A 24,739-nucleotide genomic window follows, 5' to 3' on the forward strand; every position below is an offset into this window, starting at 1 on the left:
CACACTTTCAGGAATCACCCCAGCAGACAGCAATTGTAGTATCTGACCCGTACACCCCTTTAATAACAAGTATTTCCTGCCCCTCCCTGCTTGGTTAGGGACAGGCCTGGGCAGGTAGGGTGGAGCTGGCCCCCTCTGACCCAGGCCTCTGATCTCAGCCCTGGGAGATAAACGAGATGAGGAATGCTGGTTAATGGTTAAGCCCAGCTCTGGGCAGGCTGGCAGCGGGCAAGTGGCACCTGCTCCTGCCTTTGGGTTTTCCTGCCTGATAAGAGGTGGGTAGGCAGTGTGAGAAGGGGGGAGCTCTGACTCCTCCAGGACCCGGCTTGAACTAGGGCCTGCCCATCTCAAAGAGTGTTCCCAGCTCTGGGCCTCTCATGTTCCTTGGGTAGAAGGCATTTGGGGCACTAGGCTCCAGCCCCCAACTGCCACAGCAAGAAGGTCGTGTCCAGCCTGTGAGGTTAGTGAATCTGGACACAGGTGCCGAAAGGGTGGTGGGAAGGTGAAGGGAGACTGTCCAAGGGCACATAGTGAAATGAGGGCAGGGTCAGGCTCCTTCCGTTAGATTATGCACTGCTTGCCCAAGAGTGAGTCTGGGGACAGGGTGTCGGGCTCTGTGGCCTCCCGGGGCTGAGCCCCTGGGACAAGGCGGTGTCCTCATCCCCTGACCGCTCACCGAACCTCCGCCTCTGTTGCTGCCTCGGGCACCCCCACTGGACCTGTTCCTGGGGCCTTCCTGTCCTGGACTCTCTTCTGTCCTGAGAACTGCTGGCCTCCCATCCCGCCTCCGTAGCCAGCGCTGTCCTGGGGCCACCTTGGCACCACAGGTTTCCTCTCTGGCAAACCTGCAGGACTGCCTGGCAGGCCTCCCTTAGGGCCAAGGCACTGTCTCCAAACTGACGTGGTAGTGACAGGGCCAGAGACTCAAGCAGCGGCTCCAGAGCCGCAGGGACTGCTCAGACCCCCTGCCCAGAGCTGGCAGCTTGGTAAGACACTCCTCTCCCTCTCCCACGTCCTCAGGGCTGAAGCCAGAGCTGGGATGACTCCCAGATCCTGACCATATCCTTCCAGGGGGTGAGCCAGGCCTGGATATTGTCACCTCAAAAGTGAGGAGACTGAGAGGAGGGTGCGGGGGATAAGAAACAGGAGGGCTGAGCCTCGCATCATGAAAGGGGCTAACCGGGCAGTGGCCTAGGGGGGCGTGCGCAGAGCTCAGGGTCTGGCGGAGCCTACCCATCACCCCCCACCCCACCCTCTGTGTCCCTGGCTGGGGGATGCCGAGAGGACGTTTTTCCAGGAGTGGAGGGAGGGTGGTCCTGGTGGGTTTCCCTCCGCCCTCTCTTGGAGGTGGTTAAGTTGAGCTGGCTCCTGAGGACCCTTTCTGGCCTCACCTGACTTGGACAGGAGCCCCCAGAGCCAGAGCTGTGACATCTGGCATGGAGGCGTCATTCTCCCCCGCCAGTCTTCATGTGTCCCTGACTGGGCTGCTGGCCCCGCTCCCTGGAGTCGTCCTGGGTGGCAGAGCTGTGTTTGTGGAGACGCCATGGGGTAGGGGGCTGTGAATTTGCCCTCTCAGCCGCCGGGGCTGAGGTGGAAGTTTAGGGGCTCATGACAGGTCTTTTGGGGCAGCCCTACGCATTGGGCAGCCAGTGAGGGAGAGACTGGAGAACCAGAGAGTTGGTGGGGGCAGAGAGCCAGACCTCAGGCCCTTCTGTAGGCAACCACGAGATAAGTAGCAGTGACCACCATGCCTTTGGCTTCCCAAGCCCTTGGCCACCCATGTGGCCAAGAGGAAGTGACAGGAAACCAAGGTCCTGATGACTCAGCAGGTTGGGTGAAAGGCTGTGGCTGTGACTGGAACTAGACCTTTTAGCTTCTCCACCAGGGGGATAGCCCAAGCCCAAGGCCGATGATACTTCAACAAGTAGCCAGATGACACTGAGTCTCTTGCCAGCCCCTGCAAGGAAGGATGTAGGGTGGTTTGGCCCTCACTAGGAGAAGGGAAGCAGATGGCTGCTCTATGGCGGTAGCATCTCCAGGAGCCGGCTCTGCAAAGGCGGCATGTCAGCCTTCTGTAGGACCAGGAATCTCCGTGGGGACCACAGATGCAGGCTCAGGACCTGGATTCAAACCCCCTGGATATGCCACCTGTGGGGTGTGCAAACGTAGGTGAAGTAGGCAGCTGTAGTAGTTTTCTGTGGCTGTCAGAGTAAATTACCACAAACTTGGTGGTTTAAAACAACAGAAATTGATTCTCTGACAGCTCTGGAGGCTGAAGTCTGAAATCAAGGCGTCGGCAGGACATGCTGTCTCTGGAAGGCGCCAGGAAAGAATCCCTGTCTTCTCCTGGTGTTGCCGGCAGTTCTTAACTTCCCTTGGCTTGCGGCTGCGTCACTCTGCCCCCGCGGTCACATGGCCTTCCCTCCGAGCCCCCCTATCTCTCTCTTTTCACAAGGCCTCCTCACAGACACTAGTCATTGGCTTTAGAGCTCCACCCGACCCCAATATGATCTCATCTGAAGTAATGACACCCGCAAAGACTATTTCCAAATAAAGTCACATTCTGAGCTCCTGGGTAGACAGAAATTTGAGCAGACACTGTTCAACCTCTGCAAACCTGTTTCCTCGCCTGTAAAACGGGGAAAATAAAATGCCCGTCTAGCAAAGGTGTTGTAGGATTGGACAGAGGAAGGAAAGAGTCTGGCACACAGCCGTGCTGGGTCACGTGTGGCTGCTCTTTTTACCAACGACTCTCCCATGGCGCTATCCTGAACCCACCCAGGCACCAGAAGCCATCATCCTTCCATTCGGTGACAATCACTGGGCACTGCGGGCGCTGCGGAGACTAAGGCAGATACACAAGTCCACACGATAGCTACCCACAGAGGCGGGGGGTGGGGGGGCTACTCCACACAGCAGGGGCCCAGAAGGGCCCCTGACCGAGAGGTGGAGGAGGGCTTCTGTTGGAGGTGACGCTGAGGTTGGGGCCTGAAAGAAGAGCGCTAGCATGAAGTCCCGGGGGAGAGCTCACAGAAGAAGGGGTGGAGACCCAGCAAGGCAAGACCTTATCTGGACCAAAGGGGGATTTTGAAGGGTTTTCGGTGGGGGAGGGGCATGTTGGGCTAAGCAGGCTGAGCACTGGAGCTGCATTAGGGAAACTCTACTGAGGCCGCAAGAAGGGCTGGGAGCCCTGACGAGGAGTTGCCAGGTGAGAAGGGGCAGTCCAAGGGGAGATGGGGCAGGGCGGGGGGTCCGATGCGGCCCAGAGTGGGTGTAGAGGCAGGGGCCACTGGATGGGAGGAGTGAGGATGCGGGGGTGGCCTAGGCTAGACTCTGGCTACAGTGGCCAGGGGAGGCCTGGGGAGGTTAGTTGCTTAGCTCAGGCTTGGGCATGTGTCAGTCTGAGGCATCTGAACACCAGGCGACAGGATGTTTGATCACGACTTAGCCAGAGAGTAACGGAGTCCCCCTTGCAGAAGCGAAAGAGGCCAAGGGGGTACTGCAAAAACGGTGTCAATGTAAGAAACTTCCAAACCTGTAAGAATTTTTATGACTTTATTTGAGCCAAACTGATCACAATTGCTAGGAAGGAAAATCTCAATGGACTTCGGCAGTTTTACCACTTATTTTATACATCAGCATCAAGGGGAAGGACATTAGGGTGGTCACATGATATTCATTGGTGATGGATTAAGGAGGCAGGACAAAGCAAAGCAGGGCTGCAGGGGTGGGGGTGGGGGGAATCTCTGGAATTGGATAAAAAGTTAAACGGATGTACACATACTCCTTCTACATAGGTATAAGGGTATAGGATAGTCAACGGTTAACAACAATGAGGGGTTCTGTGGTCTCTAGCCTTGGTGGGAGATTGTGCCCTGAGGGGTCTGGAGAAAGGAAATTACCCTAACATTCTAAAGGTGTGTTATCGTAGATGCAATAAGACAACGGACAGACTCAGTTAAGGTAAAGATTGACCTGTGTCAAGAAACATACTACTAGCCTAGGACATGACTACCCACCATGACTTGATTTGAGTTAGAAAGTTTTCAGACAATGCTATGTGGCCATTTTAGGTCTCTGAGTTTGTAAGGCTACCATATAGACCTCCCCTGAGCTTGTCAGGTTTAGTATGTGGCCCTTTTTTTGTTTTCCAGGGGGTGAAGGCGGAGCTCCTGGAGGCCCGGGCAAGCTGAGCAGGGTATGCATGGAATACGTGGGGTGGTTTTGTCATTAGTGAAACCACACATCCACTTAGCCCATGCAGGGTCAAGGAGGCTAGGAGCTGTGGTGAGGAGACAAGCGGTCTTGGGTGTGGGACCCCTGAGGCCACAGCCATGAAGACAAAAGCACTTGGTCTCAGGGAGTCCGGGCCATGAGCAGGGGTGGGGTCTCGGGAGCGGAGGAGACCCAGACTTCCTCCCCCAATGCCCGGAGCTCCCAGACACCACAGATGATTACAAGGTTGTGTGATAAATGCTACCTGCGCAGGGTCTGTGGGCAAGAAGAACCGGGCAGCCAGGAGTAGGGCACTTATGACCCCTAAGCTCGGAGCTGCTCATCAGGCAGGGACAGAGGCAGCTGCAGGCCTGGGTGCTGGAGCCATGGAGGTAGCAGGTACTGCCTGTGCACTGTCTCACTGAATCTGTTGGTAGCAAAACCTCACCAGGTGTTAGGCTGGTGGAATCAGATGGGACCTCGGTTCAGCAACCTGGGTACTTGAGTTCTGGCTAAGAAGGAATTCAAAGTCAAGACTCTTTAAGAGAAGTTTATTTTTGGAAAGTCACAGAGCTAGAAGAAGTGAGCCGCAGAAGGAATCGGCTCCGGAAACACGTTACAGAGGCAAAAGAAGGGCCCCTGGAGGGTAGGAGAAGAGAGGAAAGGAAAACGTGCCTGGGGAAGACGGCGGGGAAGGCGAGGGCGTGGTGCTGCACATCCTCTCCCGGGTATTTATGTGGAGGTCTTAGAGGGGATCCCAATCGAATATTCATCACCTTCTCAGGTGTGTCCTTTCAGGGCCAGGGTCTCTACTCACAGGTGGGTGCCAGGGCAGGGCAGGGGTTGAGGGGACAGCTATTAGTCAGTGCAGCAGGTCCTGATGGCAACCATGGCCTCACTTGCTTTTGCTGCTTTTTTGGGTCTGGAGCTGAAACCCAGCTGTAGTCTCACTTGCTTTTGCTGCTTTTTTGGGTCTGGAGCTGAAACCCAGCTGTAGCCTGGATGTTATCTCCGGGGGTGAATACTTTAGGGGGTAGGCAGGCCAGGGCTTCTGGGAGTCGTCCGAGGCCCCTCTTCAGCTTCTTGGTCTTCCTCCCAGTGGGCCTACTGAATGACTGGTGACATGCCCAGGCAGGAGAGGTCTGGCGGGAGTCCAAATTGCATGGCCAGTGATGTGAAAGGTGAGGGGACCTAATCCCAATGACCAGCAATATGCCAGGGGAGGAAGATCACCCTGGGGGCGAGTTCCTCATTTTCTCAGTTTTCCCCTTTGCTAGGCACCCAGGGTTTTCTGCCCTGGTGACCTTCTGTACCTAGCCCGCTGCCCCTGTTCTGCTCATGTCTGTCTAACTGCCTACCACAAATCCACCCAACTACCACTTCCGTTACCTCTGCTCTCTAGGTAGAAAACTAAGGCAGGGACAAGCGACCCTGGGCCATCCATGGCCAGGGTCAAGTTTGCACCTAGGTGCCCTAGAGCCCATGCCCTTGGTCATGCTGCCATCCTGCCTCTGAGTTTGGGACTTGGGTTTCATCTACCAAGTGGCAGACTGGCCCTGCTGCTGGTCGTTCGCAGGTGTTAACAAGCTGATACCCCTGGAGGCCCATGTATTTGGCCATGCTCCAGGCTCCATCCTTGCAGCGAAGGTGGGTGCTGAAATGGCAAATGTCGGAAACGGCGCCAGGGGTGGTGGCCTGGCTCCGGGCATACGGGGGCTCTGCCCGTGCCTGCAGCTGGCCAGAGCTCACCGCCCCACCACCCCTGGGCAACTTCAGCCCCTTCCCCAAGCTGGAGCCTTCCTTCCACCCTTCGAGTGGTCTGCATGGCTCTGAGAGGCTGTGGCCAAGTAGCCACCGGGTGGCCCCTGCTTCTCTGTTCTGTGGCCTCAGACAGTGGCACGCAGGCCACCTGAAGGAGGCCGACTCGCAATAGCTGCAGAAAGCATTCTAAGAAGGCACATTGGGGCCTGACACTGGGAAGAACTTGCCAACCAAGCAGTCTCACTGTTTTTAGAGACCGTGAGTTCCCCATTGGGGCAGGTGGAAGTGCTGGAGATGGGAGATTAGAGACTACACGCTTGGGATCTGTGACCCTAAAGTTAAGATGCTGTGATGCTTGGATGTGCAGTCGCTTTTGGTCAGTTTGTTTTCCAAATGTCTCCTTGGGGCAGATCCTAGGAGACACAAAACATGTGGGACAGTATCAGGTTTCCTGGCTCCCAGCAAGGTCTGAAACCCTGTCCCAGCGGTTCTGGAGCGGATCAGGCGCTGCTTGTATCTTGATCAGACCTGCCTGTCCAGCCCGCTCCCTGTCATGCTCATGATCACATTTTGGGAGACTGTGTCCCTACCAGCATCCCCCCGGGCACAAGGCTCACCGGGCACTTCGCAGAACTCAGGCCCAGCTGCTCCCAGGCCCCGGCAGCACGGTGTGGCGCAGCAGAGGCCACATGAGGAAGCAGGTTTGGGGCCTTCCCCCTACCTTGGGTCACTGCCCTGCTTTGAGCAATCCTTCATCCTCTCTGGCCACAGTTTCCTTGTGCTGGGAGCACCCTCCTTCCCCCCAGTTCCTTGTTTTACCAGGCACAGAGGTGAGGCAGACACAAGCCCGCAGAACAGGAACGGCCTTGGAGGCCACTGTGGGCCCATTTCTCAAAGGTGGGTAGAGGCCAGGCACCCCCTCGAGCCTCCTGTCTGGCCAGGGCCTGGAGGCACGCTGGGGTGCTGGTGCCAGCACAGCGGGGGGCGATTAGAAGATGAAAAGCACCAGGATAGTAGGGTGGCACCCCATGTGCGCCTGTCACGGCTGCCCCGGGCCAGAGGCCAGCTTGGCCCAGGAAAGCTCTTCAAAGAACAGGGACGCAGAGAGCTCAGCCCTGCAGGTGGCTAGTCCGCAACCAATGCCCCCATCACCACTCCCTGCTTCCCGCAGCCCCTGCCCACTGCAGGGCCAGCCAAGGAGCTAATGGTCACCCACCAGGGTCTTAATGAGTGAGCCGGGGTTAATGGGTTACCCAGCCCAGTGACTCATTCATCAGCCTCCCTGGGCTCTCAAGGTCCAAATGCCTGTCCTTCAAGGTCTGAGCTCAGCCACCTCCCTTTCCAGCCTTGACACCTCAGGGGTTGGGAAGGGCCCATGGAGGTCAAGTCTCCCTTGCACTCTCAATGCTTCCGGAGGTGCCGCCAAGGCCTGGCCTCCAGGCTCAAGTTGTTCTCGCCGCCTGACCTCGCCAGGCCGACCCCAGCTCTGCCCGGCTTCCCCCAACTCCCATGACGCCAGCCTCTCCCTCAGGGCCCTGGGGTCTTCCTCCTTCTTGGCAGACCATATTATTCCGTCTGCAGCCTGGCTGGGGGCTCCTGGAGGGAAGAATCTAGATGGGCCAGGATTAGATAGATGGCTGAGTGAATGAAGAATGAATGAATTCAAGATAGGGCTGTGCTAGCGGTGACCATTGTGGCAGGCAGCAGGCCGCTGTGGACCCCAGCGGGTAGCCTGAGGCCAGCCAGCCCTGTGGGGACACCCACCCCATGTCATTTGATGGGCGGGAGCAGGAGTGGGTGTGAACGGTGACCCACCTCTCACCCCCACTGCCAGTGTCCTCCGTCACTCTGCCTGCTCATGACCCCAGAAAGCTGGGAGATAAGGAAAGGTTCCCCTGGGTCATGTGACTCCCTTCAGTCCAAGTGACCAGGGTCCTTGGAGTGACAGCCTCTAGACACTCCACCTACAGCCCCAAGGGTTAGGGAAAGGACGCACTTAGAGGTACAGCCCCTACCCCGAAGCTGTAGAGAGAATCAGGCTCCTGAGGCTTGGAGAGGTAGCCGACGCTTTCACTTCTGATCCCTGCTGGCGCCGGCGCCTGGCTGCACCTCAGTGCTGTGTGAGCCCTCTCTGGACATCGCAAGCTGGGGAGGAGCTCACCTCCTCTCAGGAAACCCTTGGTCTGACCTGTCTCTTCTTGAAACCCAAACCTGCTCAGCCTCAAAGCTCAGGTCTATCATTCAGGGTTTGGGACCCCATGGGATCAGAGAGGCCAGCAGCTGTCCCAGGCCACACAGCCATGGGGACAGGACCAAGAGCCAGCCCTCTTCCCACCTGGACAGGTTCCTGTGCCTTTAAAGCCTTCCCCCACCCCAGGCCAGCACGGAGAGGCGGGGAGGAGCTGGGTCACAGCCGGGCTTTGGAACTCAGTTCTGTGCTGGAGTGCAGTGGGAGGACCAGCCCCGGAGCCAGGTGAGCTGGGATGGGATGGGCTCCGGCTATGCCCTGGAGCTGTGCTACCCCAAAGCACAGCTTGCCCTCTCTGAGCTGCCAGACATTGGGAGCTGGGGGAGCTTGGACTTGGGGCCTCCCGGGACCATCCGGAGGCGTGGGTTCCAGCCCCAGCTCTGCCATGTGCTGGCCCTGCTCCGCAGGAGCCCCCCTTCCACTCCCGGCTTCAGTCTACGCTCCTGCGTGATGGGGTGGGCTGCCGCTCAGGGTGATCGGGTAGGGCTCCGGTGGACTGCTCGGCAGAGGGGGGCCACAGGTGGGCAGCACCCTCGGCTCTCTGTCTGGCGGGGTCAGGGCTAGGAGCCTATTGCTTGTCTGGTGAGTGGGTTTGAGACTGCCTGTCCAGGCTTTCTGGCTCACTCTGCCACAGGTGTGGGTGGAGGAAGCCTGGGTGGAGCCACCTGACTTCTCCAAAGGCTTTGAAGAAGGCTTTGAAGAAGCTACAGCGCCCAGGAAATAGACTTTTCAGATTTAAGAGGGAAGAGTGCACGATGGAGAAACTGAGGTCTAGAAGGATCTGGCAGCCTAGGGTGAGGGAGTCACAGAGGGCGTCGGGCGGTGTGTTCCCGGTCCAGGCTTGCCCCCCTGGGGCTGTGACTTGCGGCTGTAGTGGAGGTGGGGCAGGGTGGGTTATGCAAGGGCAATTGTGCAGCTCTAGGGTGTGTCTACCCCTTTCTAGTCACCTCGGGCACATTTCAATTGGTCTCCAGCACACGGCGATCACCGATTCTCGAGGAAGAGGCCTTTATCTGGTCCTCAACCTTATTCCCCTAGGGTGGGCAGCGGGGGAGAGCGATCCCGACTCTGAGACGCTTCCTGTCCAGGGCTAAGGAAGCCGCCAGGACCTGGGTTCTCTCTCATACCTGAGGTAGGTGGCCCCTCGCTGCAGGCAGGCTGTGGTGGGGCCAGCAGAGTGGGTCCTGGGTCCATCTCCCGGTCCATGCGGCTTTGGGGGCCATCTGACCTTGGCCAGGTTGCTCCTACCTAAGCCTCAGTTTCCTGTTTATTAACGGGTTTGGGGCTGTGGCCCAATTTCAACCCTGCGGCTCTGGGATTGCGATGGCACAGCCATCAGTCTGGGCTGAAGGATTGACAGAGAAACCCCGGGCTGGCTGCTCTGTCTCCCTCTTCCTCATGCCCGTCTCTGCCGTGTCCTGGGGACTCGTGAGGTTCAACCTAACTTCGGCTCGGGGGTGAGTGTGTGTGCGCGAGGGGGCAGTGCTAATGGCAGTTAGTTTCTTTGGGGGCGGTGAGACTTGCACATCCTTGGGGATGGGGAGCTCACCACATTTTGTGCCCAGGGCAGGAGGCGTAGGGACTGCAGAAGACCTGCAGCCTGGCCCCCGAAGCCTTACCTGGGATGACATGGCTCTCCCTGACCCATTCCCCCCGGGCCGCCTCTCTGTATGTTAGGGGAGGCGGACCAGGACAGAATGTGACTTGCTCAACACTGAGAAGGGGCTTTCTCTGTTCTGTATGTCATGCTTCTGTTAACATGGCCTTTGATGAGCCGCCTTCCCTCTTGTCCCCCCTCCCCGGGACCCACAGCTGCTGCAGGCACAGATGGCTGTGCCTCATGGCAGGCAGCTCCCTGCGCCCAGGGTTTCCCTGTTGGGGTCACCTGTGGGGGCTGGGCCACCCTCTGCCCACGCAGACTTTCTTCTTCTCCTGCTGCAGCTGCTGCTGCTGCTCTCACGCCATCCCAGGGAAGGAGAAAACTGCTGAGCAGGCTCAGGCTGGGGACACAGCCCTATGGCCGCCATGCAGACCCTCCCAGCTGACCGCCCCGCAATGAGCCACTCAGGCAGGGCCAAATCCCCTGCGTTCCTGGCTGGTGTCCAGCCCCTGGGGATACGTCCTGGGCTTTGGGCCTTGGCTCCTTCCCTGTTCGTTTTCCCAGTCAGTCTGATCTGCCTTTGGGGTGATGCCCAGGCAAACTGTTCAGTTTTAGCATCTCTGCCCTGCTCAAGGGCAGGAGGCGGCAGAACGAGGTCTGCTTGGGCTGTGTGACCCAGGGCAGGCAGCACTGTCTGCTCAGCTCCGATAGCTCCCGTCTATGAGAGGGCGCAGCCGAGGAGGGCGGTTGCGGGTTCAATGTTAGAGGCGGGCTCTGGGGGCTTCCAGCAGCTTAGACACAACTGGCTAGGGAGCTCGGTGGGAGCCACAGCTGAGGAAGCGGCAGATCCTTGTCCTTGCCCTGAGCAGATAACAGCATGGGGAAGAGGGGAGTAGTGTCCAAGGTTCCCGGGGCCAGGCCAGAGCCACTCCTGACTGAGGACGTCCTTGGTGGGCTGGTCAGGGACACTCAGCAACTTGGCGCAGGTTGGGCCCTGCCTCTGCAGGCTGTTCAGGCGGTTCCTTGGGCCTGAGGCAACAGTATTCCTGGACAGACGATGGAACTGGCTCTGACCCGGGGCCCCGGGCTGCATTTTCAAGAGACCCCCTGGTGCCAGGCTGAGGGCCGTGGGTGCGGCGAGGCGTCCCAGGCCCGGCGCTGGGCGCACTCCTGCTGTGCTGCCTCAAGAGCCCCTCCGGGCCCCTGGGCCTGGCGCCGATCCCCGAGGGGCTCTTGGTAGCTGGCCTTTTAGAAAGGTCTGAGCCCCAGAGGGAACCCCCGCCTCTGTCACCGCACCAGTCCTTCCCCGTGGGATCGCGCCCTCCCCTGCTGTCACTGCCATGGGGACTCCAAGAGGCATGGCTGTCACCTGACAGCGCCTTCCACGTCCTCATGAACTTTAGTCACCTGATGACAGGCCGAGTCACCGTGCCTTCTTGCTGACGCAAGGTGAGCCTTTGACCTTCTTCCCTGCCAGGCTGGACCTCCCTCAAAGGACCACCTGCTCCACCCCACTCAAACGCCTCAGCGGCCCCACGGGAGTGCTGGGCGCCCCTGGCTGCCCTCTCGTCCCCTCTGAAACTAGGTGAGCATGCGAGTTCCCCCAGCCCCCCTGCCTCTGCTCCCCCTTGGAGATGCCCATCCCCAGATCTCGGTCCCAGTGCGAAGGCCCCCCTGAACAGCTCTGCAGGAGCTGTGGGCGTGGCTCCGGCTCCTGAGGTCCCTCAGACCTCCCAGCACAGCCGGCTTCCCAGGGAGTGGGAAGCCAGCCTCGATGTGGCTGAGACTTTCCCAGGCAGACAAATCTGCCTCTTTCTCCCCTGCTGTGCCCCAGCCCAGAGCTGTTTTCTGAGGAGCAGGAGGTTTTCTGGGCCCCAGATGCCCCTGGGCCTCAGGTAAGCCCACCAGGGTTCTAGGGAGCTGGGCTAGGGTTTGAGGCCAGGCACTGTGTCCAATCCCCCCTCTGGCCTTGGTTTCCCTTTCTCATACTGATATGTGGGAACCCGGGGTTTGGGCTTGGCCATTGTTTATTGAATCTTTGGGAAAAACCTGAGGTGGGGCGTGGGAAATGGGAGCCCAGTCCCCCAGCAGGGTGTCTCCTGAAACGCAGGATATGTCTGCCTGTTGGGGGCTGAGCCAGGCCCCCCTGCTGTCCTGCCCTGGGGGACGTGGGGGGGTGAGGACGGGGGGTGGGGCGGGTGCGGGACAGCGCCTCCCACTCCCTCCCCACACACCCTGGAAGTCTAAGCCTCTCGGGTACCCCTGTGCCTCGGGAAGCCCACTTGGGCCCTTGCGTGGGTGGATGGACAGATGGGCGGACAGGGGCAGCTGGAGCGTGGTCCTTAGGAAGTCATGGCTTGCTCACCCCAGGGGCCTGATGAGACAGAGGAGGGCCCCAATCCCAGGAGAAATGAGGCCATGCCCCCAAGGTACCCAGCACGGCCTACTCTGGTGGGGGCCCCTGTCCTATCCAGTCCTGCCCCACCGCGTGAGATGGGAAAGCGCTGGGTCCCAAGCAGACGCTGCGTGGCGCCGGTCAGCTCCTGAGGACCCTCAGACCTCCCAGCGCAGCTGTCTCTACCAGGAGCCCTCAGCCCCAGCCAGCTCCCCGACAGGGCTCAGGGTGTGTCCTGAGGGTGGCCAGGCCTGGCAGAGGCGGAGGGCAGAGCGCATGGACTGTCCCTGGGGGCCTTAGCGAGGGGCAGGGCCTGGCTGGCACTTTGGAGAGAGCCCTATGCCAGCTTTTCGGAGAACTGAAGAGCAGGAAATGGCGGGGGAGGGGGCTGTGCGGAGTGCAGCCGGAAGCTTGGCGCCCAGATTCTGTCAAGGTGGAGCGGAGGGCGGCTGCAGTCCCACTGGGGACGCGGGGTCTGCTGTGTGACCGCCCGCTCAGCAGGGGGAGGAGAAAGCCCTTCCACGATGGTTTCTGGATGTCCCCCACACGGGGCGGGGGCTCCATTTCTAGGCCATCTCTGGGTCACCACCTCGGGCTCTCAGTACGAGGACAGGTGAGCCAGGGGGGCCCCAGCCTGGAGGTCCCCGACAGACATCTGCCCTTCGGAGGGAACTGACTCCGGGAGAGGGAGACCCCGCGCCTCTGTCACCTTACCTCTCCTCCCTGTTGGGGTCATGTCCCTCATCTGCTGCCACTACCACGGGGACCTTAAGGGTAACTGCTGTCACTCTCAGCACAGCCTGGAAGGAAGTCAACGGGGCAAAAATTGGGGAAGAGGCCGAGCAGCTTCTCAGTTGCCGCCTGCAGGCCTGCGGGGCACCCCCAGCATCACCTGGCGTGGCCAACCTTTACCTGGCGTTGCACACTTTCCAATCCGCTTCATCTTCACAGCATCCCCGAGTGGACTGCCTCTGTCGTTCCCATGGGACAGATTGTCGGTTCCTTGCCCAAGGCCCCACAGCAGCTAAGGGGAAAGTCGAGGCTCGGATGGAGCCTCGGGCTCCAGGACCCGTCCGCCCCCCACTCCCCCACTCTCAGCGAGGCGCCACCACTTGGTCACATGGCACACCGCCCAGCAAGCCTTGTACGGAAGGGCCTGCCGCTCCCTGCCTTGCTCTGTGCAAACCCCCTCTCAGCCCTGCAGGGGAGAAGGAATGCTAGGAGAATTCATGCCAACACGTGCGCAGCTCACGGCCTCCCCTTTGACTCCAGAGCTCGTCTGGAGGCAGAGAAACCTCCCAGAGCTCCCAGGGAAGGGCTGGGCCTGCTTCAGGTATACCCTGTCACCGACATGGCCGGGGCACCTCTCTGGAGCAGATTCTGTGGTGCAGCCGCCTGCAGTGAGAGAGAGAGAGAGAGAGACCCCCCTTCCCCAGTTATGCCACCAGCTGTTTGAGCCAAACTCTCCCAGCTTTTGTGGCCACCTCCCCAGGCAAAGCTCAGGGCTCCCACCCGTCCAGGACGGCAGGCCCCTGCTCCGTGGTGGCCGATCCGATGATTCAGGAGGGGCTGCAGGTGTCCCCTTTGAGGGCGCGATGGAAGCTGAACTCTACACTCTGTGGCGGGCCGCTCTGGGGGCCCCATGGACAGTGCTGAGCTCTGAGATGACGTGGGGACACAGAAGAAAGCAGGCCACAGTTGTCCCTTCTAGAGCAACCTAGTGGCAGTGGAGGGCTCAGTCCCCGGGCAGAGGCAGACAGGGCGCTGCAGAAACAGGTTCATGTCAAATCTGGGGGCTCCCAGGAGGGGCCCCTGCTCTTAGAGATGGGGTTCTCACCGGGCAGGGAGGATAGGGGAGGGCAGAGGTGGGACCAGGGGCTCCTGGCAGAGTGACCTGACTCACACGTGTTCCGGGCGGCAGGCAGGGAAAACGCAGGGACCTTTCAGAGGCTTGACTTTGGGCTGCGCCCCGTGGGGGTGAGGATCAGGATGTGCCCGAGGCCAGGCTGGCACGGTTCCCTGACCCCGCTCCCCGCCCCCTCTGCCTGCCCGCAGGACCATGAAGAAGCGTTACGTGGTGGCGGCCTTGCTAGCTGCAGCCCTGGTGCTCATCATCATGGGCCTCTCCCTCTGGCTGCCCTACACCTCCAGGCCGCCCAGCCACGTGTACCCCAGGGCAGCCGTGGCCGCAGACGCCAAGCACTGCTCGGAGATCGGGCGGTGAGTGGGGCAGGGTGTGGGGGCGGCCCTGGAGGACAACCGCCGCAAGTGGACCTGGGCAAGACCCTGCCCTCTCAGACTCAGTTTCCCTACCTATACATGGGCTGCCTGGGCAAGGGGCATCCTTTCCTTGGACCTAAGCGGACAGGGGTGGAGGTTGGGCGGCAGGGTTAGGTGGGGCTGGGGAGCCCGCAGGTTCTCACTCCCATCCACGTGCCGTGGGCAGGGACATGCTGCAGGAGGGCGGCTCGGCGGTAGACGCCGCCATCGCGGCCCTGCTCTGCATGGGGCTCATGAACGCCCACAGCATGGGCATCGGGGGCGGCCTGTTCCTCACCATCTACAACAGCACCACGCGTGAGTGCCTGCAGGGGCAGGGGGTGAATGGCAGGGTGTCTGCCTCAGCCTGGATTTGGGCTGGGGCGAGCACGGTTGGGTGGGTGGCCCCCGGTCTCACGTCGGTCCAGCCTGCCCACCTGCTTCTCCTTCCAGGGAAAGCGGAGGTCATCAACGCCCGGGAGGTGGCCCCTGAGCGGGCCTCCACCAACATGTTCAACAGCTCGGAGCAGTCGCGGGAAGGTGAGGGGCAGGCTCAGGGCGTGGACGGGAAGGTGTAAGGCGCCCCTAAGGGGCTAGGGACAGCTCTGGCAGTCACTGATGTCCCACCTTCCCATCTCTTCCCAGTCCCATCACATCCTCCAAAATGAATGGTCAAGACCATCATCACGGAGAGTGAAGGGACAGAGCTGTTGTTTCTGCTCAGGCCTCTCCAGGGCCACCCTGTGCGGGTACAGAGAGAGAATAATTATCATTACGACAGCTTGCCATCCCTGGCGGCACTGGGGCCCGCACTCCGCTCAGAACCTCTCCACCGATGAGGCCCTTGGATCCTCCCTGTACGCTTAGCCAGGGGAGCGCTGTGCTGGTTCCCATTTTATGGGTGGGGACACGGGGTCCCAGGGAAGTCATGCAAACCAGCTGAGGTCACAAGCTCTGTGGTGATGAAGCCAGCTGTCAAAACCCTGCATTTTTCACAGGTCTCCAAGTCACTCATTTATTCATGTGTGAGGATGAATATGGGGCAGGGGTGGGGGCAGTTTCTGTTTTCTACTCTGGCCATAAGCAAAGAGGAGACCCCCCCGCCACCCTGCCCCAAATCTGCAAGCAGTTGAAGGGGAAGCCAGTGGCCACCAGGGGGTGCTGCTCTGAGGACTCACACTTCCCGACTCCCAACCCCGGTCAGGGGCAGGGGGTGAATGGCAGGGTGTCCGGTCAAATGGATCACACGGATCACAGGAAAAGAGGTCCAAGAGGAGGAGGGGCAGGCACGTGGGCCATAGCTAGTCTGCTCCCCTACTGCGACTATGAACAGCCCCTTTAGAGTCCTCTCCAAAGTGCAGAAGCTTTGAATTTTTACCCATTGAAAAACTCAAAATGTGTAGAAATGAAATTAGAGTAAGGTTGCTAGAATCTTAAGGACCAAGCATCCTGTGGGCACTGGGGGTTCATTTAATAACTAGGACTTACTGGCTACCCCTGAAGCGTCAGGGGCTGTTCCTCAAGCTGGGGCCCGAAAGAAAAGCAACAGATGAAATCCATGGCCTGGCGAGGCCAATGTTTCAGGTGCAGAAAAGGGGCTGAGCACGCAGGGGTGTGCCACATGCTGCTGGGAAAGCAGAAGCCAGAGTGTGCGCGGATTCACCAGGGGCGGCCAGGTTGTTCAGGGAGGTGGCATCGGAGCAAAGATGCTGAGATGGGGGTGGGGTGGGGGAAGCTGCATGGGGGTCTGGGAGGAAGATGAGGACACGGGGTCAGACAGAGCAGCCCAGGTTGCGTCAGGCCTTGTGGGTCACTGAGAAGACCGTGCCTCTTATCCGAGAGAGGTAGAGGTGTCCCCTACCCAGGGGTCAGGACCCCAGCTTGAGGAATAGCTCCCGTTTTAGTGTGGGGGTGTGGCGGATCTGGCCCATGTCTGATGGGATTTCTTGGGTTCTGTGGAAGGGACAGAAAGCAAGCCACCTGCCCAGCAGGTGATCCATCAGGGGGTCTGGGTGGTCTGATCAGGGAGAGATGAGGGTGGTGGTTGGTGGCTGCTGCTGAACACACATGGGAGGTGGAGCTTGCTGTGGATTTGCTGGCGGGGCGGGTGTGGCGCGTGCGCTGGGCGTCCTGACAACCGAGGGTCTGCAGTCTGCACCTGGAAGGACAGGGAGGCCCTGGCAGAGACTGTCAAGGTGACAGTCAGAATTTGGGTGTTGGGTGTGTTAAGTTTGAGATGGCTTTTTCTGACGGGCTGGTATGCCCCCAGATCTGACCCTCAGGGAGCACGCCAGGCCACAGAGTCGATTTGGGAGTTGTCCGCATATAAATGGAACCCAAAGGCCTGATCTGGGGCAGATCACCAAGAGAGGGAGTGTAGACAGAGGAGAGGGTGGGGAGAAGTGAGGAGAGCCAGGCGTGTGTGACACAGAGGTGACGCAGGAGCGGCGAGTGATGGATCAGGCCAGGCGAGGCGAGGCCTGGTCTGGCAGTGTGGGGGTCCCTGTGAGCTCAGTGAGCGGGCTGCTGTGGGATCTGATTGGCCTGAGGTTATGGCAGCATTTATTTCAGGTGGGAGGCATTATGTGCTGGGTATCAGACCTGAGACAGATGTTGTAACCACTGAGCCCTTGGAACCGAGCCTGGGTGCTGCTGAAATGACCCTGATCACCTCAGGGGGGAAAGCAGGAGGGGCCTAAGGGTGGGGGCTGTGGCAGAAGCTTTCTGTCAGTGCCAGCTTAGGACGCGGTGGGCAGAGGGGCCCAGGACCTGTTTCCAGTACAGTCACGGGCTCCTCGAAGTTCAGAGCAGGAAGACAAACAACTCTCTATGGTCAGATGGGAAAACAGGTCCAGAGAGGGAACGGGCTGAGGATTTGGGAGCAGGTCCTAGCTGGGACAATAGAAAAGAGGCCCCTGCCTCAGGACTGGCCCAGGCTTGAGGGTGGCCTGGGTTTGCATGGGGAACTTCAGCAGGTTCTGGTGGAGCCCTTGAGTCTTGTGGGATGAGAGGCTGTGAGGACTGGGGCTCAGACTGAGAGATGGCACGTGTCCAGCCTCCCCACAGCCTCATTGTGCCCCTGCGAGCCTGGCACAGGATTTTAGACATGGTGGCTCCTGCGGAAAGAGACATCTAGGCCTGGGACAGCAAAACCCCACGCACACACTACCACCTGGCCCTCTCGTGCCCCATTAGACGTCCCTGGCCGATCTGCAGTCTTGCCTGCCAAATCCAGATATGATTTCAAAATCTATTTCCTTCCTAAGCCTCACTGGTCCCATCTGGGGTGCCTGGGATGATGCCTGAGAGAGGCCCTAATGTCCCTTTTCTGGCACCATTGTGTCCCTCTCGTTTTGCAGGGGGGCTGTCGGTGGCAGTTCCTGGTGAGATCCGTGGCTACGAGCTGGCACACCGGCGACACGGGCGGCTGCCCTGGGCTCGCCTCTTCCAGCCCAGCATCCAGCTGGCCCGGCAGGGTTTCCCCGTGGGAAAGGGCTTGGCGGCAGCCCTGGAGAGGAGCCGCGCTGCCATTGAGCGGCAGCCCGCCCTGTGGTACGTCCGCCCGTGCCGGCCCGCCCCTGGGCACAGGCGAGGCAGGCAGGTCCCAGCCTTGCAGGCCGCGAGTGGCTAGCTGATGGAGCGCTTCCAGGAACCTGTGCTGATGGAGGGACAGGCTCCTTGGAGATGCCAGCCCCTTCCCATCATGCGTGGGGACACACTCCGAGCCTGGTGCTTGGGATTCTGGCCTGTGTATCCTGAGTAGCAGGGAACTCCAGGAGGCCTGAGCTGGACACTGGAGGATGAGCCCTGAGTGACAAGGCCACTGCCTGTGGGCAGGAGTTGGCTGTCCTTTGTCCTTGTTTCCCCGTGCTGGGTGGCTGTGGGGATGGTCTGGCTAAGTCCACCACACCTGCCTGCCTCACGGGAGCCTCTTCTGCCCCAGCGAGGTGTTCTGCCGGGGCGGGAAGGTGCTGCGAGAGGGGGACAGAGTGACCATGCCCCGTCTGGCTGACACGTATGAGACGCTGGCCTCCGAGGGCGCCCAGGCTTTCTACAATGGGAGTCTCACGGCCCAGATTGTCAAGGACATCCAGGCAGCCGGTGAGTGGGGGACCTCGGGGATCTGGGGTGAGGAACTTCGTAGAAAGGACCCTGAGCTGGGGCCCAGTAGGAGCTCCTGGGAGGGGAGGGTCGCAGATGGGTTTGCAGTCAGTGACAGGCCATGGGTCCAGAGCTCCTGGCTAGGTCAAAGCTGAGAGAGACGGTACAGTTCGGGAGAGAAAGCCCTCCCACCCAGCTTTCTGAGTGTGTGGGCAGGCAGGGTGGTAAATGCAGGCATAGGCATGAGCCAGGGCTGAGGAAGCACTAAGTGAAGATCTGGGAGGCCTTCCTGGAGGAGGCAATGCCTGAGCCACAGATGAGATTGCACTTTATAGGCAAAGAGAGGAAGGGTGTTTCTGGGGGAGGGTACAGGCTAAAGCCTGGAAGGGGGTTGGTTAATTCTCCAGGAAGACCACAGGGGATGAGCGTGGGCTTGGTGAGAGAGACATTGGAGAGTCTGCATGCAGGGTCCTGTGGTTGGAACCTTATGGGGCAGGTTCTGATGGAGCCCAAGGCTGCTGCTCTCTCCCTGAGCTGTGGTCTTCTTCATATATTATTTTTGTCAGTGTGTCACGGAGGAGGGTGATTGGCACCTTGACCTTTACCACTGACGCTGGAAATGAGCTTGTAAATACTCGTCTGTCTGGAGCCCTAGAGAATTAGGAGCCTCCCTTTCCCCACCGATTAGACACAGGAGGGGGCTGGGCAGGGGGAGATGAGCAGGTTGTTTCCACTTAGCGAAGACTCCCTGGCTGCCGGAGAAGAGAGATGGCCGACCCGGAGGCCAGCGGGACAAGCAGGTCAAGGACAGCTGGTCTGGGCTGACCAGGGGCAGGTGGCACCCTCTGGGAGGACAGAGGCGCTGGAGGGTCGGCCAGTGTGGAGGTGAAGGGGCAGCAGCCCTGCAGGGTGGACAGGCTCCCCCTGGGGGTGCGCCCCCATCCTCATCAAATGGCAGCCCTGCCCCCCAGTAGTGCAGCCCGATCCTGGTGTCCGCTCCCTGCCATGGAGCTGCTGTCTGGTTGCAGGGGGCATTGTGACTGCCAAGGACCTGAACAACTACCGCGCGGAGCTGATCGAGCACCCCCTGAGCATCAGCCTTGGGGACGCCCGGCTCTATGTGCCCAGCGCCCCTCTCAGCGGGCCTGTGCTGGCCCTCATCCTCAACATCCTCCAGGGTGAGCCACCCACCGCGGCCCTACAGGGGCCAGTGCTGAGTGACCAGGCCCTGCGGGGAGGGAGAGAGGTGGGGAACAGTGTCCTGGGAGTGGGGCCAAGGGCAACAGGGCCTGGCTTTTCGCAGACACCCAATGCCAGAAGATCGTCTGGGCCGAGCAGACCAGGCATCCCTCTGGCTGGGTGTGCGAGGCCCAGGCCCAGCGGTGCCTTGCCTTCTTGAAGCAGCCACTGCTGCTGGTTATTAAATGTTCTTTTTTTTTTTTTTTTTTTTTCAATTTATTTTTAGGGAGAGGGGAAGGGAGGGAGAAAGAGAGGGAGAGAAACATTCAGGGTGCAGTTGCCTCTCTGGCAACCCCTACTGGGGACCTGGCCCACAACCCAGGCATGTGCCCTGACTGGGAGCCATCCCAGCGACCCTTTGGTTCGCGGGGTGGCACTCAGTCCACTGAGCCACAGCAGCCAGGGCAAAGTGTTCTTCTTCATAAGGTGGGCCGGGTGGTTCAGGGAGGCATGAGTCCACTCCAGGCACCCAGCTGTCTCGGCTGAGCCGGGATGTCCTGAGGACCCTGTGGCTGCTGACACTTGCCCGGCTCTGCCATCAGGATACAACTTCTCCCGGGCGAGCGTGGAGACACCCAAGGAGAAGGGCCTGACCTACCACCGCATCGTGGAGGCCTTCCGGTTCGCTTACGCCAAGCGGACCCTGCTCGGGGACCCCAAGTTTGTCAATGTGACTGAGGTAAGGGACAGGGGCTGGCCCTTGATGGGTGGGGGGCCAGTTGCGGAGGTGTTGAGGGGTTCCCTGGGATTCTACATGGATTAATAAAGCCCCCTGCCTGCTTCATTAATTCATGTTCACCAACTTTGGTGGCAGGCCTACTATGTAATGGGATGGACTGGTGACTCCGAATCTGAGCCTCTGTCCCAGGGAGCTCACAGTGTGACAGACTTGACAATGAGCAGTTAGAGCCCCCTTGTTCCCCCACACTCCTGCCTCCAGGCTTTTGCATATGTTGTGCCCTCAGCCTGGAAGGTTCTTGATCAGTCAGTGCTGAGGTGAGGCCTGCAGGGGGTGGCGTAGCCCTCAGGGGTGATGAGAAGGATGGGCTAGAGGAGAGGACTGGCGTTCCAGGGGGCAGAGGCCTTGGCCACCTGCGAGCTGGTCACACTCAGGAGCTTAGGCTTCCAGATCCGCCCCCAGGCCCTGCACTGCCCGACCCACTCACCACTGGCTGCCCCAGCTCCAGGCCGGGCCTCCACTGTGACCCCCTCACATCCCTCCTTACCTACTTGGACCCCCAGTTCTGGAGGTGGAGGTTCTTTGGGAGAGAAAGCCCTCCCACCCAGCTTTCTGAGTGTGTGGGCAGGCAGGGTGGTAAATGCAGGCATAGGCATGAGTCAGGGCTGAGGAAGCACTAAGTGAAGATCTGGGAGGCCTTCCTGGAGGAGGCAATGCCTGAGCCACAGATGAGATTGCACTTTTAGGCAAAGAGAGGAAGGGTGCAGACCAGTCCCTCCCAGGAGGGGCCTCAGCTGCCCCGAGCCCCTCTGGCCTCCCAGGCTTTTTCTCCTCCCTGGTGACCACTTTGTACCCCCACTCCCCACCGTAGCCACCTGGCGCAGTGACCTGGCGCCTTGTATCCCTAAGGTCATGGAAGCCACCACATGGTGACCCGCTCTGCCCTCCCCCCGGGTAAGGCGGGCCTTCTGCTCACCCACTCACGGGCTCAGCCACGCCCTTCCAACATGCTGCTCTGCCTCCTGAGCCGCCTCCCGCCCTTTCTGGTGGTCACTGAGCAGCGTGTGCTGCTGTCACTCCAGCCACTCCGCCCCCCCCCCCCCCCCCGCCCCGCCGCCCCACCTCCGTGTTACTCCTCTGCTTCCCTCAGAGCAAACCTGGCCTGCTCCATCGCTTCTGGAGCCCTCTCCTGTCTGCCTCCACCATTGCCACCTGTGTTTTGTTCTGAGTCCATGGAGAATAAGTTGCAGATATCACACTTCAAATTGTGTCTCCTGAGCGAGGACTTTTCCTGCATACTTCGAGCCACCTGACCTGTTAGATGCCTGTGTACGGCTCCCAGTGAGTTAAGGCTCAGGACCTGTGGGGCTTGCACTGGCCGTTGCTGTTCTGCCTCTCCAGCCCCTTAACCTAGAATGGCCCCCTTGGTTCTCTTGCGGATTTTTAAAGCCCAGGGCAGTTTTCTTGCAGAATGGTCCACATCCTGGATATGACTTTGTTTCCTTGGAAGTAGATTGAGGCTATAACTTTCCCCCCTGGATTAATCAGTTAATCTGAGGGGTGTTGCTGGAACCTTCTGGAGGCATTTCCTCTGCTAGGTCCCCAAGGGTTGTCCTTGCTGGTTCCTCCCTTCTCTCCTCCTCTCCTCTCTGAGTGTGTCCTTCTCTGTCTGCCCATCCAGGCTCATGGCTTTAAGTCACTGCCTTCTGCCATGAGGGTGGGGACCTGCTTGTCTGTTCCCCACTGATCCTCCCGTGCCAGGCACGCAGTGCAAGCTCCATGAATAATGAGTGTGGCTAGAGCGGAGGCTTGGGGAACAAACAGACAGACATTCAGAGTTGCTGGACTGCAGCGGAGACAGAGGCTGGTGAGAGGGGGCCCACGGGCCACATGAGGCTGAGGCTGTAGGAGGCTTGTGGTCAGAGCCATGGCTGGGGGCTCCCTGGGAGCTGCCTGCACAAGCCTGTGCCCCTTCCCACCCCTCCGCCTCCTCAGGACAACTCTGGGGTCTCGGCAGGTGGTCCGAAACATGAGCTCCGAGTTCTTTGCTGCCCAACTCCGGGGCCGGATCTCCGATGACACCACTCACCCAACCTCCTACTATGAGCCTGAGTACTACACGCCAGATGATGGAGGCACCGCCCACCTGTCCGTGGTTGCAGAGGATGGCAGCGCTGTGTCAGCCACCAGCACCATCAACCTCTAGTAGGTGTTTCCAGGTGGCTTGGGTGGGCCAGGGGGTGCCCCCATGTCTCAGAAGCGGGGCTCCATCGACCCCTTTCATGGTGGGAAACTGAGTCCCCACCTTGGTAGGAACTTGCCCTGGACCTCATGGGATACAAGGTGGAGCTGCGGTGGGTGGGTGGGTGGGGACCAGCCCGGGCCGGGCAGGGCGTAGCCGTCTGACTCAGCGGGCCTGCAGCTTCGGTTCCAAGGTGCTATCGCAGGTCAGCGGGATCCTGTTCAACGATGAGATGGACGACTTCAGTTCCCCGAACATCACCAACCAGTTTGGGGTGTTCCCCTCACCGGCCAACTTCATCAAGCCAGGTGTGGGATGGGGGGTTGGGTGGGGATGGGGCTGGTGTCCCAGGGAGGCCACTGACCAGCATCTCTGTCTCCTACTGCCCACTGACCTCAGGGAAGCAGCCACTCTCGTCCATGTGCCCAGCGATTATCGTGGACCGGGATGGCCAGGTCCTCATGGTGGTGGGCGCCTCTGGGGGCACACAGATCACCACAGCCACTGCATTGGTATGTGCCACTTGCCTGTCCCCTCAGCCCCTGCCCTCGGGCCACACGGACCCCATCTTCCCCCCACTCTCCCGCGTAGGCCATTATCAACAGCCTGTGGTTCGGCTATGATGCGAAGCGTGCGGTCGAGGAACCCCGGCTGCACAACCAGCTTCTGCCCAACACCACAACCCTGGAGAAAGACATTGACCAGGTAGGGCGGGAGGTGGGGAGGCCGAGTCAGTGCGGGGGCACTGGGGATCCCGAGATGGACCCCTGGGCCTCCTGGGTCATCATGGGGTGCATGATGGCTGGTGCCTGCTGCCGGGAACGGGTGACCTTCACACCCACTGCCCGGCCGTCTCGAGCCCCTGTGCCATGAGGGCCAGGCCACGTGTTCCAATGAGACCCGACAGGCCCAGCTGCCCCCAACTTGCTCTTCCTGGCCACTCTACCAGAGATGGTCTTATCTGCGTCTGTGAAGCTTGTGTGTGGCTCAGAGGGGTTCTTGGGACCCCCGGTGCCTCCCTCTCCCCTCTCCTCCCCAGGCAGTGGCTACGGCCCTGAAGACCCGGCACCACCACACCCAGGTCATATCCACCTTCATCGCTGTGGTGCAGGCCATTGTCCGCACGGCTGACGGCTGGGCAGCCGCCTCGGACTCCAGGAAGGGCGGGGAGCCTGCTGGCTACTGAGTGTGCCACGCAGGCAAGGCCGACCGCAACCCAGTGACAAGATACCTACACAGGACTGAGACTTTGGGGAATGGGCTTCTCTTGTGAGCAGCAAAGCAGTGCAATAAATGGAGGCCAGGGCCGTCGGTGCTGGCAGGCTCTCAGTTTTCTGGGCCTCAGCATTCTGTGTAAAAGGGAGCCATCTGGTGGGGAAGAGTGGGGAGCCCCGTGGGTGGGAGGGGGCGCAAGGCAGGCCCATGCCAAGCCCTGTCCTTCCTCGCCCTGAGCCCCAGCACCAGGGGCCGGGCCTTCCAGGCCCCGGGCTGGGCAGCCGTGCTTCCGACCTTGGCCATCAGGGGGCGCCATAGCACCGGCTTTCACGAGCAGAAGCCACCCACACAGGCTAGGATCCCGGTATCTCCTCAGCCTGGCGGGTGCCCAGGTCCCCCTGGTGGGGACACAAGGAGGTGAAGCTGAGGTCTGGGGAGCAGGATTGGGCGAAAGACTGGAGCAGAACATGCTGGTCAGAGCCAGGCCCCGGGGGTGCTTTCCAAGCACAAACCCAGAATGAAACCCAAACTGCAATCAGCTCCAGGAGGCCCAGTTCTCAGAACAGAGAACTGGAAAAGGTCCCTAGATCCCCGGGGGCCAGGGCTTGAACCAGCGGGTGGCTGGGGAGGGCGGGCCCGGGGGAACACAGCACCGTTTCCCCCTCCATGAGCCAGTCCCTCACCCGCCCTCAGGACCTGCTAACTCATCGTAGCACCTAAAGTGAGGCACTGGGAAAGGCTGGTGGAGGTGGGCGGGGGTGGGGGGGGCAGGTCATAGCCCAGAG

General features: G+C 60.2%; 1 protein-coding gene across 1 annotated transcript; it reads left to right on the top strand.

Moving 5' to 3' along the window:
- Window positions 1–859: 859 nt before the first annotated feature.
- Window positions 860–24,020, top strand: GGT1 (gamma-glutamyltransferase 1). The gene is made up of 13 exons (XM_054592872.1): window positions 860–986; window positions 14,275–14,439; window positions 14,666–14,796; window positions 14,932–15,018; window positions 17,838–18,030; window positions 18,422–18,579; window positions 19,608–19,757; window positions 20,361–20,497; window positions 22,515–22,702; window positions 22,920–23,047; window positions 23,139–23,251; window positions 23,331–23,444; window positions 23,779–24,020. The coding sequence occupies exons 2-13, from the start codon at window positions 14,279–14,281 to the stop codon at window positions 23,923–23,925; spliced, it is 1,707 nt and encodes a 568-aa protein (XP_054448847.1). The 5' UTR covers window positions 860–986; window positions 14,275–14,278; the 3' UTR covers window positions 23,926–24,020.
- Window positions 24,021–24,739: the final 719 nt, after the last annotated feature.

Source organism: Pteronotus mesoamericanus, unplaced genomic scaffold (genome assembly GCF_021234165.1).
Source record: "Pteronotus mesoamericanus isolate MK-2021 breed Mesoamerican mustached bat unplaced genomic scaffold, CSHL_Meso_final scaffold_371, whole genome shotgun sequence".
Classification (NCBI taxonomy): domain Eukaryota; kingdom Metazoa; phylum Chordata; class Mammalia; order Chiroptera; family Mormoopidae; genus Pteronotus; species Pteronotus mesoamericanus.